Below are 16760 nucleotides of genomic sequence, written 5' to 3' on the forward strand. Positions count from 1 at the left end.
TCTGTATGTGCGAGTGAGAAATGTGTGAAGATACAAAGTTATGCATATTGTGATTCTAACCAGTCTGTTTTGCTGGAGAAATTTTGCTTGTAATTTTTGGTATTGTAAACGAGTTGCAGGTAGTGTTGAAAGAATTGTTGTTTGTCAGTAAAAATAGCTAAGTGTTGAATTACCATAATTAGTGCTGGAATCCTAAATCTGGCTTTAAATTTGTATACAATGATGAAGTTGAATAGCATGGTGCAAGAGGTATGCAACTAAGGTTTCTGTAGAAATAGGTGTTAACCAGTTTTATACTTTTAAATTTTTTTTTAATTTTTTTATTAGAATTTTTTCCCATGTTCTAAAAATCCACCCAACTGTGAACTGATACCACCACTGCCTAATTTTATGTTGTGTTGTAGTTCATTCATTTCCTAAGAAATAAAGCAAAGCCACACTGGAAACAGTTGTGAGGTTATAGAAAAGAGTTACAGCTGTATAATTTTGGGGGGGCTGGAGGGGGGGGTGTTGGGTTTTTTTTGTTTTTTTTTTTAATGAGGCTGTGATAACAGTGTTGCAATTTCCTGCCTTAGAACTAAAAATTTATCATGATCCAGAGGTATCTAAGAACCATTTCAAACTTGAACTCTAAATAGCTTATTATTGGCATATATTAAACATGTCTCCCTTAGGAATAACATCCCCCAAAGTTCATACTAGAATGTTGGGAATGAATGTTTTTAAGGTCTGCTAATGATCGTCTTTTTTTCCTGTGTTTGGAATGAACTTTCTTAATCTACTCTGTTGGTAGTGATAGTGCTCTCACTTCATCTGGGTAAAATTTGTTGGGTTTTTATTGCTGCAAAATAGGAATTGAAGCGTATCGGATTTTCTTGATTTTAGTTCCATTTTTATTTTAAGGTGAGGTTTCATACTGTTATGTTGCAATTTAATTTTTCAAAACTGCATATATGTCTTTTTATTCAAAGACTGATTTACAGCTACAGATGGAAGCACAGCGCATTTGCCTGTCTCTGGTTTATTCAGCTCATGTGGACCAGGTTCGTGAGCACTTGAAAGCTGAAAAAGAGAGTGCACTTTGCAGTCTTAAAGAGGAACTTGTACATAGTCATCTACAAGAGATGAATGATCTAAAAAAAATGCATCAGCTGGAGCTCCAGACCTTGAAAATTCAACAAGCAGGTAACTTGACCAAAATTACGAGAATGGGGCCTTTGATACGGAAAACAGTGTCTTTAAAGAAGCACATGTGCATGTAGCTGTCCAGTAAATCATTTTTATGCTAAAGTGGTTTTGCACCAAATTGTTTACCCATTACAAGTAGTCTGTTACTCAGGGAGTATTTCCTATATCAGAAAATAGGAAGTATTGCAACTCATGTTTCACTATTTTGTATTAGGTGAATTAATTGTAAAGAACTATATAATAGATTCACCTTTAAGGTTGTATTCCTTACTGAAATAATAAGCAAATGCATCAGCAAAATATTTTGGGGCTCTATTCTCTGTTCTCTATTCTTTGAATTCCTGCACTGACTTCTGTCCTACATTAAGATTCTACTACCTCTTGAAACTGTTTTGCATGTGTGAGCTTTTATGTTGTTGTGATGGTTTTCTATCCCTACTTTTTCTGTGATCTCATGATTTGCCCTTGTGTAATGTTTTTGTCAGCTAGTATGTTTCTGTAAAGTTCAGCCTTTGTAGAGGTCAGAAATGCACAAAGCCATTTCTTTTCGCTTACTCCTCTTGAACATGCAGTTCTACCATAATAATTGAATGGATGTGATGGAACAGGAAGGATGGGAACAAAACACTATGCCTTTCTAAGAGCTGAAGAGGCAACCTCACCGGGGCGGGAATTTAGGCCTTTGAAAAGTTGTTGTGCGTCTAGTGTTTAAAAATAATATGAATAATTTGTATTCATAGATGATGAAGTCAAATCTACACAAAGACTTATAGAAAAACTAAATGAAGCTGTGACTGAGGAATGTTCTAGGCTTGCTCAGGTAAGACTTAACAAAAAGCCTTCTTTAGAATGGAAATTTTGAAAATGGAAAAGTGTATGTACAGTGAGTAATCCTATTTTCCTACATATTTTTAACAGGTTTTCATTGCAGCTTTTCTTTTTGCATTGGCCTCAAAATATACACTGATAAACCTGATCTTCCAAAATAACATTGCAAGGGTTTTGTTATTTTTTTCCTAAACTGTTTTATGTCCTTGTCCAGACAATTCTGCTGTTTTATACTTAGCTTTAATCTTTTATCTAGCATTTTCTTATATTTACAACTTAAGAAGTTGGGTTTTTTTCCTTTCTATATGTCTTTGGCTATATGTTTTTGATTTAACAGTGGTCTGATGTCACGCACATATTGACATACAGGGCATCACCCTCATGTTTGCAATAAGACAAAAGTTTCTTCCTTTGCAGCAGAATATCTTTTACAGACTTAAAAGTGCCTGAGAATCTAACAAAATTGCTCTCAATATTTTTTCAGTAAATCAGTATTATTGTCAAAAATTGAAACTTATTTTTAGTCTGTAGTCCAATATCAACCAGGAGTAATACTATTTTGCCTGTTTATTGTAGAATACTAGTAATCAATGCCCTTACAGGTACTTTTTGACCAAGAATCAAATTACTTATTAAACTTAATTCTGGATAAATTAATCTACTTCCATCATTCATTATAAGCCATGTTTTTCCAGTCTTAAATACTTAAAATGGTTGGGTTTGGTCATGTACAGTTTTTTTCCTTCTTTTCAACACCTTTCTGAAAATTGGGTAGCAGGACTTCTTTACTTGAGAGCCAGCATTGGAGAGAGATTAAGCAGGACTCCATGATGGCTCACAGAAAGTAGCAGCTGAATGAGAGTCTTTGGCATTAGTTGTTTCACAGCTGGGAAAAACTTTGCCAATCATGATTCCATGTTCAGCTTTTGGACAAATTATGATTTTACTTCTTAAGTTGAATTTGCTGTCTGTTGAGACCCAAATGTTTACATAAAGAATCCCACCGTGTGCTCTGAGTAAGATGTTTCTTTCAAAGTATCATTTATCTTCAGAAATCATACAGATAAATCTTCTGTCTGCTCATTGTAAGTATGGCAGCTATTCCGCTGGCCACATAGCACCAACAAAAAGTCTGTTTATGGCATACTTGAGTTTTCTTTTGCCATCCCCTTTTATCCTACTTGTTCAATACTTAAGAGCAAGATGATTTGTAGTCTCTACAAAGATACAAATTTCTGCTGTAGGGAATCCTTCTTCTAAATAAAATTGCACTGTATGAGGATGAGACATTTACAATGTAAATTTGCCTTCAGCATTAATCAAGGAGGCCTTTCACTGACAGATTTTAATACTTGGCAGTTCTAAATTAAATAACAATTCCAAAGTACATGTATATGTTTTTGCTGAAATGTCTTTCCATACGTTTTTATCAGGAGTTTTAAACATTGTCTGGGTTCTTATAACTCAATATCTATGCCATTATTTTCACAGAAAATAATATTCATAAAAACTACTTTCTTGCCACAATTTCTCCTGTTTTCTTTTTGAATTGTGATTGATAAATTAAATAAAAATTCTTCACTATGTTTCTTTGTATCATTTGTTGTATAGGTTTTGTGTGACAATCAGAATGAACATCCTTCAGCTGCTATGGAAGTTGGCAGTAGGGAGCAGGATATTTTCCATAGACCTCCTACTGCGAAAGAACAACTGAGTGTAGAATTACCAGTACACAGAGGTCAAGCTCAAGGTAGTGGCATTGTACTATCATGCTGGTTAAAAATACCTATTTAAAGTAATTCAGTCTAGCAGTTCTGCCATTAGTTGTTCAGGTGCTAACTAATGAGCCTCAATTGCTGCTTTAGAGACTTTCTCAGTATCAATATTCTGAACCACTTTTATTTCTTGTTATGAGTATTTGCTTGTACTGTTTTCATTACAGTGGAAATTGGTGAAAAAAAAAATGGTAGGACTGTAGGTTTTATCCACCCCTCCTTTGTTTGTAGAAGCTAGGAGCTCTACCCAAAAAATCATACATATCAGTACGATATACAAATGCATCCAAAATTTGGAAAGGGCCTCACTCTTTACAATAATTTGTAATGTTTATGAAACAATTCTTTAGTGGAGAATTTATGAACAATTCACCATAATAAAATCTATGGCAAAATGACTGATTTATTTTTTTTATTTTTTTTTTAAGTCCCTGGTTATCTGTGTAATTTCACGGTACAAGACCGTATGGATGAACTTCTACACAAGATAACGGAAGAATACAGTAGGCTGAAAGCACTTCAAACACAGCTGATGAAGGACTGTAAACAGGTAAACCATTTTATACTTTTTTGAGGTTTCTGTTGCACAAATTCCCTCTGCATGAGCATAAGAATGTGCTTGAAAAGGCATTTATGTATCCTGGGTGAGTGGCAAAGTAAGGCAATGGTTTGGTAAAATGGAGAAAGCTCCCCATGTCACAGAATTGTGACAAAGGCTGAGCTTAGGAGGCACCTCTGGAGTTTATCTAATCCAGCCACTGGCACAAGGCAGCTAGAAGAGATTGCCCAGGACTATGTCCAGCTGAACTTTTAGTGTCTCCAAGGATGAGGACTCCACAAACCCAGTGGGCAGCCTTGTCTTCTTCAGTTTACACATTCCCAGCTCTCTTAGCCTATCACTGTAAGACACGTGCTCCAAGTCTCCCATCTTCTTTGTGACCCTCGACTGCACTCATGCCAGTATATTTGTTTCTCTCTTCTACTGGGAGTACTGCACTTGATGCAGCACTCCACATGCGTCTCACCAGTAGAGAGGAAGGATCAGGTCTGTCAGCCTCATGGGAAATGGTCTTCCTAATGTAGCCCAGGAGGTTGTTGGACTTTTGTCCTAATGGCACATTGCTGGTTCCTGTTCAACTTGGCACTCACCTAGGCCCTCGGGGTCCTTTTCCTTTCAGCCAGTCCATTCTCTGCATGTACTGGTGCGTAGTGCTATTCCTCTCTAGATTGCGGAAGTTGTCATTTGCCTTTGTTGAATTTCATGAGGCTCCTCTCAGCCCATTTCTCTGGCCTGTTAAGGTCTCTTGAAACACCAGCATAACCATCTGGTGTATCCCAGTTTTGTATAGTCTGCAAATCTGCTGAGGGTGCACTGTTGTCTCATTGTCCAGGACATTAATGAAAAGGTTAAACAGCGTTGGCTTTGCTATTGACCCATTAGGTACACCACTAGTTATTGGCTTCCAGCTGGACTCTGTGCCACTGATCACAACCATTTGAGCTGAGCCTTTCAGCCAGTTTTCAGTCACCATCCCCATTCTTCATCGGTTTGCTATGAGCATGTAGTGGGAGCTGGTGTCAAAAGGTTAGTCAGGTATGATTTTTCCCATCATAAATCCATACTCACTGCTCCCAAATGGAGAATCTTCTCAGCTTCATGTGTTGGGAAATGATTTCCAGGATTATTTGGTCCATCACCTCCCCAGAGATCAAAGTGAGGTTGACTTGCCTGTAGTTCCTCAAATCTTCCTTCTGTCTCTTCTTGAAGATAGGACTGCTTTTATCTAGTCCTCAGAAATCCCTCAGTCACGATGACTTTTCAAGCATAATTGAGAATGATCTTGTAGGAACATAGACTAGCTCCTTCATCACTCCTTGGTGTATGACATCAGCTACCACCATATAGTTCATGTCCAGTTTGTTCCCTAACCTTATCTTCCTCCACCAAGGTTGTCTTGCTTGCTTTGGACTTCTCGGGGCCTTGGGATTCCTAAAGACAAATTTTATTAGTAAATTTGAGGTCAGGTACTTCCATGTGTTAAATAGAGTACACTGACCAATTCTAGCTAGAGATGCTTGCAGGTCATGTGTATTGACGGATATACATGTACAGGGAAAAAAAAAGGACTATGTGAAAGCTGCATCTTGGGCCTGAAGAGGGTATTAGTTACTTCCTCTGCAAGGAGGAGAGGAAGACTAGTGCTTTTGGGGTCAGAGGAATTGTGACTTAGCAGTTTATATCCAGAGAGAGGAGTTTGAGATTTACAGTGGATGTTCTGTACAGGCTGGTCAACTGCCTATAAAAGTATATTTGGTCATTCAGGCTGTACAATGAAACACATAGTTACACTGCTTACAATCTTTTATGCATTGGCCACCAATTCTTATACATTTATAATTACAGTTAATATTTTTGCATCATTGCTAGCAAAATGTTGTCATATATATTTACTTTGTTATTTTTTAGGTCAAAGAACCATGGCTCTCTTCTCCAGAAAGGAGGAAAGAAGAGCAACCTAGTCATCAGGAAACTGGAAAGGAATGTCTGCAGACCACTTGGCAGGATCTAATGGGTAAAAAGATGCATATGCTCATTTTAATCTATGTATATTCAGAGAGATAATTACTTTAAATTTTAACCAGTCTGTAGCTTACTACAGCTTGAAATACATGATTTTCTTAAATCTCTAGAATATTTCAGGATTAAATCTGTGAAATGGTTTTGGTTTAGTCTTTTTAGGTTTTCCACAGTTAAATTTCTGTTACCCATATCAAATGCAATTTTAAAAACTGGAAGATTTAAGTTATAATTTTTCTTGTGGAAACGTAATTGATAGGATAATAGAAGAAAATATTAACCACAATAATAATTCAGTCCATCACTGCTGTTAACTTTGGAGAGAGTTAATGTCATTTATTTCCCCCCTTCAAATTACCTGCATACAGATCCTGCGATTCAAGAATGCTGCTTGAGGGAGATAGGAAACCTTAAAACACAACTTGAAGAACAGCACACTCAAGAATTGAAACACCTCCGGTCCTATTTCCAACAGCAGCTGAAAGAAAGTGAAGAGAGATACACTACAGAGATTGTCCATCTGCAAGATAAGCTTCATAGTGCTGGGGTATCCTCTGACCATATGAGGTATTAATCACTACATTGTTTTGATCCTCCAAGAGTTAAGTGTTATGAAGAAATAACATAATGCAAACTAAGTAGTGTAGCATTTAGAATTTACTACATTTTATAGTTAATAGAGCAAGATATGGTAATCAGAAGAATGTATGAACATAATTTCATATACATGACCTTCTTAGGAGCAGTTTCAAAACTTCCAACCTAACACAGCACTTTTAACCTTTGGGACTCTAGGCAATGGACTTTACGTCTAGAGACACCTTGTGTAGACATAGTTGCATGAAATGAATTATTTTCTAGAATGATATATAGCGATTAAGTCTGAGGCAGAGTTGAGGCCCTCTTTAAACTTTCTGGCTTTCACACACTCATCAGCCTTCCCCTGGCCCTGACTGTGGTGACAGTTCAAGCCTGAAAGAAGTCTGAGTGTCTTGGGGGGTCCTGACAACTGTGGAGCCTCCTTCTGATCCCTCATTATTTCTTAATTCTTTAAAAAAAAAACCCAAACTATTAACATTTTCAAAATGCATTTTGTGAAACTGTGCTTCTGTATGTGTGTTGGCCAGGACAAGTTATAAATACTCATATATGATTTCAAAATTATTTTAAAATGCGTCATTAGTGTTCTGATTTAATCCATGGTGATTGTTCACATAAAATACTCAAAATTAATTTTCCATATGTTTAATAAGCCTTTATAGCAATTATTGGTACTTATAAGCATACTTAGAAGAAAATTCCCATGAAGAGTTGCATTTTCTTAAGTTCAGGTTTTAAACATTAGGGAGTTTTATGGGAATGTTCCTAGACCAGTACATACCTTGGTTTCTAATAGCATAGTATGAACACATGTCTCATTATGTCTTAAGCTTGGAGTGTCTTCTAATGGTGTAGTCAGTAACCTGCTGAATGATCTGTTACATACTGCTTCTCCGTACCTCATTTGTTCCTACAGCTTTTAATCTTAAGTACGAGTATAGCTCCAGGCCAAACCTGGGGATTTTTCTGGGGATGTTTTAGAATCATAGAATAGTTAGGGTTGGAAAGGACCTGAGGATCACCTAGTGCCAACCCCCCTGCAGTGGGCAGGGACACCTCACACTAAACCATGTCACCCAAGACTCTGTCCAACCTGGACTTGAACTCCGCCAGAGATTGAGCATTCACAACTTCTTTGGGCAACCCACTCCAGTGCCTCACCACCCTCACAGTAAAGAACTTCCTCCTTATATCCAATCTAAACTTCCCCTGTTTAAGTTTTAACCTGTTATCCCTTGTCCTATCACTACAGTCCCTAATGAAGAGTCCCTCCACAGCATCCGTATAGGCCCCCTTCAGATACTGGAAGGCTGCTATGAGGTCTCCAAGCAGCCTTCTCTTCACCAGGCTGAACAGCCCCAACTTTCTCAGCCTGTCTTCATATGGGAGGTGCTCCAGTCCCCTGATCATCCTCGTGGCCCTTCTCTGGACTTGTTTCAACAGTTCCAAGTCCTTTTTATGTTGAGGACACCAGAACTGCACACAATACTCCAAGTGAGGTCTCATGAGAGCAGAGTAGAGGGACAGGATCACCTTCTTTGACCTGCTGATCACACTCCTTTTGATGCAGCCCAGAATATGGTTGGCTTTCTGGGCTCACTGAAGCTGGCTCATGTTCATTTTCTCATCAACCAACACCCCCAAGTCCTTCTCCACAGGGCTGCTCTGGATCTCTTCTCTGCCCAACCTGTAGCTGTACCTGGGATTGCTCCAACCCAGGTGTAGGACCTTGCACTTGGCATGGTTAAACTTCATAAGGTTGGCATCAGCCCACCTTACAAGTGTGTCAAGGTCCCTCTGGATGGCATTCCTTCCCTCCAGTGCATCAACTGAGCCACACAGCTTGGTGCCATTGTCAAACTTGCTGAGGGTGCACTCAATCCCACTGTCCATGTCACCAACAAAGATGTTGAACAAGACCAGTCACAACACCAGTCCCTGAGGGACACCACTCGGTACTGGTCTCCAGCCGGACATTGAGCCATTGACCACAGCTCTTTGCATGTGGCCATCCAGCCAGTTCTTTATCCACTGAGTCGTCCATCCATCAGATTGATGTCTCTCCAATTTAGAGACAAGGATGTCATGTGGGACAGTGTCGAATGCTTTGCACAAGTCCAGGTAGATGACATCAGCTACTCTACCTCCATCCATCAGTTCCGTAGCCCCATCATAGAAGGCCACCAAATTGGTCAGGCAGGGTTTCCCTTTAGTGAAGCCATGCTGGCTGTCACCAAGCACCTTGTTTTTCATGTGCCCTAGCATGCCTTCCAGGAGAATCTACTTCAAGATTTTGCCAGGCACAGAGGTGAGACTGACTGGTCTGTATTTCCCTGCGTCATCCATTTTCCCCTTCTTGAAAATTGGGGTTGTATATCCCTTTTTCCAGTCATTGGGAACTTCACCTGTCTGCCATGATTTTTCAAATATGATGGTCAGTGGCTTAGCAACTTCATTCGCCAGCTCCTTCAGGACCCACAGATGGAATTCATTCGTCAGGTCCCATGGACTTGTGCACGGTTGCGTTCTTAAGATGGTCTTGAACCAGATCCTCTTTTACAGTGGGCCTGAGGTCTTCATTCTTGCAGTCCCTGTGTCTGCCTTCCAAGACTTGGATGGTGTGGTCAGAGCATTTGCCAGTGAAGACTGAGGCAAAGAAGTAATTAAGAACCTCAGCTTTCTCCAAAACTGGGGTAGCCTGTTCTCCTGCTAGCTTCCAGAGAGGGCCCAAGTTGCCCATACTCTGTCTTTTATTTGCAATGTAATTATAGAATCCCTCCCTGTTACCTTTTACCTATGTTTGTCCGGTTGCATATCCTGTTGCAACATCAGAAAACAAAACAGTTACTGATCTACATTCATCAAATTAAACATGAATGCTAAAAATAATTGTCTGCTTTTCACAGTTTAAAACATTTCAAGTGTTATAAAATTACTGTTCTGGACTCCATTTCAGGATTATCTAAAACCAGCTCCCAAATTTGAGCAAAACAAAAGCTTCATGCTCTCTGTAAAACCCTAGAGGGGTTAGGTTGTCTCACAAACAGTAAGCTTATCTTCTAACTTAATCTGTTTTGTACCCTGTCTTCTAGCAAGGTATTTGTTTATTTGTAGTAACAGATCACAAAGTGTGGAGGAGTTATTTTTTTTTAGGTAGTTTGATACTGCATCTTATACTTTTGGCAGTGTATTTTGGTGATGTGTGGTATTATTTTGGTTTTTACTGTTCATTCTGAGTATATAGAGCAGTTTGCCGGAAAAGACAGTCTCTGAATATATTTCAGCATTTTGTTATGTAAATATAAAATTAATCATATTAGACTTTCTGTTTTCATATGTATGCCTCATTATATAGCACAGGAATGAAAGAAAGCAGTGAATCTGTTTATAAACATCAATTTAAAAGAACCAAAATAAGTATAACCACTTTCTAGGTGGTTTTGTGGATTCGTACACATATCCATTCTGGTTTCTCACATATCCTTATTACTCAAAGAGGTACTTTTGTCTTCATCTTACTGTGTGTAGTTATTGAACACAAAATATTCTCAGATAGCTTTGAATTAAGCTGTTTGTTTCTACTGCATTTTTAGTGTATTCACAAATCCAGAAATAAAACTGAAAGAAGTCTTCAGCAAAGTGAAGTGCACTGAAAATCTTCATCAGCAAAGAACAGATAAAGCACTGGAGGTATCATATAATTATAATCTTTGTGCTACTTAGACTATTGTTAGTCCATGTTAGAGAAAAAAGATTTAAATTTTGCTGAGAAATATTTCTGGAAATTACATGCAATAAAACTTCTTTTATTGGTCCTGGGTTTTCGTTTTTTTTAATCTTATTTGTAAGATTAAAAAAAGACATTTGGTTTGAGCTGCTTCTTATAGAAATGGAAGAAAATTAGTGTTCAATTTCTGGGATTTCTTCAGGAGTCTTTAAAAGATCATGGCTTTCCTTTAAACACTAGTTAAGAAAGAAGAGCAATTTAAGTGAAATGTTCGTACTTTTGAAGTGTAGACTGAACCGTTCAGGAGAAATATTGAAAAAGTAATCCCAAAGATCTTGAAACCCAAATGTAAATGGAAGAGACCAAATACATTCCTCCCCTAGTACTGCTTGAAAACTGGCTCAAAAATTCTGCGTTTTGAAAAAAAACAGCAATGCTGTTTTATTCTCTGATCCTGTGCTTTCTCACCTGTTTTCTCTGCATTTGACAATAAAAAAGTGTTAGAAGAAAAGTTGCTACAGACACAAAATTTGAAATTCAGTTTAAAGCAGAAATAAGTCTTTTACCCAGTTCTTCTTTGTTACAAAAATTACATTTTTGTTGTTTGTTTTGTTGGGGTTTGTTTTTTTACAGCTTCCTAATGAAATTGAAATGCAGAATGATCTGGATGCTGTTCAGTTGCTAGAAAAACAGTACCAAGAAAGATTAGAAGAAGAAATAGCAAAGGTACTATTTTTATTTTGCTACTTTACATTTGTAAGATACAGTAATTTTTATTTGCCATTTCTGACAATTCAGACAATTGCAATACCATATGCTAACAACCAGTCTGTGATAATGCAGAGTTTTTATTTGGATTGGGTGACTTTCTCTAAAACACAAGAAGTAAAATTAAGATTTTATAGGTAGAATATGTTAAAGTGTTTGTGGATTTCTTTGCTTTTTTACTTCCAAAATAGTTTTAAATTCTTTGCAGAATGAAAAAATATCACTGCTTTCATTATTTCATGGCATAAATAAAAATCAAATTAACATAAATTAAACATTGGAAAAAAATTAAAGGAGTGCTTCTTAAAATAGTTTGCAGTCAGAGTTAAGAAAGTTATAGCCAGCACTGGGTAATCACATTAATTTAAGTAATCCACATTTCTCAAGTGAAAGTTCCATTTCTCTCATCTGCTGCCAAGAAAACCCTTCTTTATTGGAAAACGAAGTACGTGATTGGCTGTTGTTTTCCTAAGAGCAATTTAAGTTCAAAAGACAAACTCACATTTTCTTGAAAGGAAGGATTAGGTGTTTTCAAGTGTAACACTTCTATATTTATTATTCTATCTTTTTACACTTTTTGTAGCTTACACTATAAATGGTTGTATTCTAAATCTAGAAAAGAACGGCTCACATGGTTGGAAAAGGGGTTTATTTGTATTAGAAGGAGATACTTATCAGTCACAACCAGCCTGTTGGGACTACAGTTGCATTTATTTAATGCCAGTAGAAGTTTCTTTCTGGTCAAGGAAAATTCCTATTCTGAGTATCAAGCACATGGCTCTGCTGTCTTGATACAGCCCAAAATTTTGTCAGTGAAAAGTTTACAAAGGATGCTTGGTTAGATAGAGGAGACTTAGCACAGCTGCACTTATGTCAGTATGCCAGGACTTTTACAAGCTACATAATAGAATCTTTTTTAAAAAACACCTGTATAATTCTGTGTTAAATAATATATTTTAACTGAAAATGGCATCATAGTTTATTAAACTACTATAAATGCAGCATGTCTATATTTTGAGATGTGACTGTTGATGAGATTGGCAATGTCTCTGTTCTCTTATCTTTCTGTTTACTTCGGGGGAGAAAAAAAATCGTAGTTCAGAACTTCTAGTACTTATGTTATTGATAGTCTGTAATGAGTTTCTGTGAAGCATAAACTAATACAGTCTTTTCTTATTTATTCAGGTAATTGTGTCGATGAGTGTAGAACTTGCCAAACACACTGAATTGTCAGGAGTTGCTAGGCAGAAGGTAGAAGCAGAAACACAAACTGTATATCAACAGGGAATGAATTTTGAAATCAAAAAGCAATATAGTGAAGATGAGGTTGACAGCCCTTTCAGAAAAGCAACAGGAAAAGAGAATAAGAATGAAGAATTGAAGTCACTTTGCAAGGAACTCAGTGAAGAGTCTGGCGAGATCAACTCGCTTGGAGAACAGCTTCATCCTAATAGCAAGCCTGTTGGTGTATTAGGGCAGACCACACATGAATCAGTGATTTCTGAAGAACTTCTGTCTCATGTTGAAGGTCTTACAGCAGAAGTAACTCCAGTAAGTGTTCTTAAGAAAATAATTGGCAGTGTGTAACACCATATCTGCATAATCTTTCCAATGCATTTACACTTCATTTCAATGGGAAAAATGAATACTGCAGAGAAAGAAATGAAGATGAGAATTTCATTTAAGTATTTTCCTTTCAAAGGGGTGACAGCTTTAAACCTGAATTATCTACTGTTCTTTCCTTGTGCTCTGCCTGACTACCACAGCATTATGTTATGCTGTGAGGAAAGGAATATGACACTGGCTACAGGAAAATAGATTATTCCATTTCATGGATACAACTGTATTGCAAGCCATAAATTGTATTAAGGCTTTTCGTAAACTAGGCTATATTCTAGTGTTTATACAAGGAACATATTACAAATAGTGCTTAAAGAGTTTGAGTCCCTTGTGATAAAAGATATCAGATGAACACAGAAATTATAAAAGTATTATGTAAAATATACAGATAACATTTCACAAACATGGGGTGAGGGTAAGGTTGAATAAATACAGTAAAAAGCAGTCATAAATTTTGACTCCACGTTTTCATCTTCAGCTTTTTTGAAGCAAGAATAACACTTTCAAATCTGTGTAGCAGTTAAACATTCTGATTTTGTATTATCTTGACAGTGACAAAATGTAATATTCCTGTTTTGAATGGTACTGCTCTCTCAAACTTCTGTTATACACATACTCACACACATATATGTCTGCCACTGTATTTTCTGATGAGATTCCCACCAGCTAAAAAGCATGAGGTAAAGTAACACTTTTAACAGTTACTTCTGAAAACTTGTCTTTTAAATTGAGAATAATTCTAAGCCTGGACCTTCCAGGAAGCAGGCACCAAGATAATGCGTTCGTGATGGCTACATCAATTTCTGAAAGTATTTTCTAAAATTTATTAAAATATTTACTATAAACTGTCATTGGACATAAAGCACTAAAATAATTCCAATATTTCAGCGCTACAGTGAAGTGACAGCATCAGACACAGAAACATCAAGTCAGCTTTTGCTGTATGAGGAACGTTTGGAAGACATGAGACAGGAGCTGGTACGGCAATATCAGGAACATCAGCAGGCAACAGAATTACTGAGGCAAGGACACATGCAGCAAATGGAACGTCAAAAAGAAAATCAAGAGCAACTCTTAGCAGAGCTTGAGAGTCTTAAAGTGCAATTAGCTGAGGTAATACGGAGTTTAACTCATGCTAACTCATTGAGTAACAAAGGGACAGCAGGCAGATTTATATTTATTTATACTTGTATCCCTTGAAAAAGAGACACACACATATTTGCTATATGGATGTATACATACCCATGTGTGCACACACACATTATCTATTTGTGTGTGTATATATACAAACACATATATGCATATACATAAAGGGCATATGTCTCATTTTCAAAGTTCAGTTAGTGATGGATCAATTTTGAATTCTGTAAGTCTGGAGAAAACATGCAGTGTTGCACAGCAGCCAGAAGAGAGAGTGAGTGAGTGAGTGTAGGTGCATTGTAAACCATGCTACCTTGCAGATACATGGCCTTGCACAGTATACAGGCTAACATCTGTTTACATCAATGAAGCCACCAGGTATGGTTAGAGATACTATAAATAGTGTATAATTCTTAATTTTTTCCCTCATCCCTACTGTAAGTCTGACCTTGGACAGTATTGGTGGCTTCCTCCCTTTTTCTGGTGTTTTTTTTTTTTTTCACGGGAGATGAAGTTCTTAGATTGTTGGAATAAAAAAAGATCTGTGAGATTTGGTGGGAAACACCACTGTTTCTTTGCCTTTTCAACTTAACTTGTGATCACTCTGCAGCAGTTCAAAGCCTATGGCAGGTATGGTAATGAAACTCAGTAATTTATCTTAATTAAGTCCTCAAAAATGTCGTTTATAGCCTTGCCTTCAAGGATTTCTTCCTTCCAAAAGCAAAGCAAACAAAATGAAGAGGAATTTGTCTTGCTCTGATTTACATTCAGCAATGTAATATTACAGAAGCACATGTGAAAACAGTAATCAGCAAATTCTAAAACAGAGCTTTATGTTCCTTCAGACCTTACCCAAACCCGGTCCTGTTCTGTTTGAGTTCTGGCTCAGTGAGATGGGTAATCTAGAGAGCTTGTCACTTGTATCCTAGGTGTCTTTTCCAGCAGTGTCAGGTGTATGATTCTCCTAAATGCTTAGCAGGTGTCTAGCCTGATAATCTTCCTCTTTAGTATATGCAACCTTTCTCATTTTATCTCTTTGTCAGTTTGCAATTGCATCTTTCATCAGGGGTTGCAAATTCCTGAAACTAGTTAAAAGCGTTAAGTAGAACTTACGCTGCTGGCTTTATTCAAGTTTTTAATGCCAAGGATGTTTATCCATAAGAACTGCATGGGAACGTGTATGCTGTGTTTAAGCCATGAACACTTCTAGCTCTTGTAAAAGAGGGTGTGTCTACGCTTATTATAAAAATAATTTATTTTCATCTGATTTTTCTTGTGCAAAACATGTAATAACCAGAAATTCCTTCCAGTATTTGTTGTGACCTCTGTGCTTTATAGAGTGCATAAAAATGCTATTAAAATCTTGAAGATGTAAGATGCCAAAAGTATTTATTAGCTGTATTTCATTATATAAAGCTTTCCATGTCTTTGTAAGTATATAGAGAGGTGGACTGAAATTCCATTGTGCAAAATACGTAAAAAATCGGAAGTGACAGGACTCACTAATACTCAGAAGCTTAAAAAATTGTGTGTGCCTCTCTAACACTTCTTTCATAGCATGTCTCAATGGAGAATGACAGCCTGGTTGCAGAGAGAGAGAGAATGCTTTTAGAAGAACTGGAATCATTAAAACAACATTCTGCTCCCGGAAGAGAGAAGCTGGCTTGTGAGCTTCAAAACAACAGCACACAAACAGAGGTAAATATGGACTTTGACTTTCTTGGCAGCTGTGGCATGTCAAACCGGTAGGATTTCTTTTTGCTGTTAATCTTCTTCATGTAATGTGTTTTCCTAAAAGATGTTGGGTATTGCTTAAACAGAACAGGTTTAAGTATCAAAAGGTGGTACTGGTAGGCATATTTTTTATTTTTTTCACTTCAGGTAAGCAGAAGGTAGTTTAACAGCTTGAAGGTGGGGTTTGTTACTGTACTTGTTTGCCTAAGTAAAGTCACATTTTCATATTGCTATAGCAACACCAACAGAAAATCCAATGACTGTTTATTCAGCATAACAAAGTTCTAATAGCCCTGCCTTTGATTTCCTGTTTTGTTTTTATTTGCTTTAGTTAATTTTTCCACACTGGGAGAGTATTTCTTGGTCTGCAATTTGGTGCAGAAGTTTTATTCACAAAACACAACTAATTTAGGTTTTCAGTTTTGTATTCTACTGCATACAAGAAGAATATGTTGACTTTGGCATGACAGGATTTCTGTTCTTTTTGTCTTCTCTCCCTCTGCAAAAACTTACTCAGAATGAAAATGAAAACCCAAACAACGTGAGAGAGCAGATCTTTGAGCATGAAGATGAAGGAAGAAAGCCTGATGAAACATCTTCAGCTCTTCTTTCTAAAGAAAGGTGCTTAGAACTGTTAAGAAATTTTTATTTTTTTAATTTTGATAATCATGTTCTTCTTGTTAAATTGATAATATTTATAAGCTTTATCCTGACTGCTTATGTAATTTTTCATTCTAAATAACCATATTTCTGAGCTTACATACTTAAATTAAGCAATGTTGGGCTTTTTATAAAGCCCAAC

The 16760-nt window shown here is 37.0% G+C and overlaps 1 protein-coding gene across 1 annotated transcript in view; it reads left to right on the top strand.

Moving 5' to 3' along the window:
* AKAP9 (A-kinase anchoring protein 9) overlaps positions 1-16760 on the top strand; it is a 109828-nt gene that overhangs the window by 46457 nt on the left and 46611 nt on the right. Inside the window, exons 9-20 of the mRNA XM_031052527.2 lie at positions 972-1185; positions 1929-2008; positions 3628-3766; positions 4244-4341; positions 6259-6364; positions 6738-6936; positions 10563-10659; positions 11330-11422; positions 12650-13015; positions 13973-14197; positions 15782-15922; positions 16476-16579. Of these exons, the coding sequence (XP_030908387.2) occupies positions 972-1185; positions 1929-2008; positions 3628-3766; positions 4244-4341; positions 6259-6364; positions 6738-6936; positions 10563-10659; positions 11330-11422; positions 12650-13015; positions 13973-14197; positions 15782-15922; positions 16476-16579 (1862 nt within the window). The remainder of the gene's footprint in view (positions 1-971; positions 1186-1928; positions 2009-3627; positions 3767-4243; positions 4342-6258; positions 6365-6737; positions 6937-10562; positions 10660-11329; positions 11423-12649; positions 13016-13972; positions 14198-15781; positions 15923-16475; positions 16580-16760) is intronic.

This window comes from Melopsittacus undulatus, chromosome 1, assembly GCF_012275295.1.
Source record: "Melopsittacus undulatus isolate bMelUnd1 chromosome 1, bMelUnd1.mat.Z, whole genome shotgun sequence".
NCBI classification, from domain to species: Eukaryota; Metazoa; Chordata; class Aves; order Psittaciformes; family Psittaculidae; genus Melopsittacus; species Melopsittacus undulatus.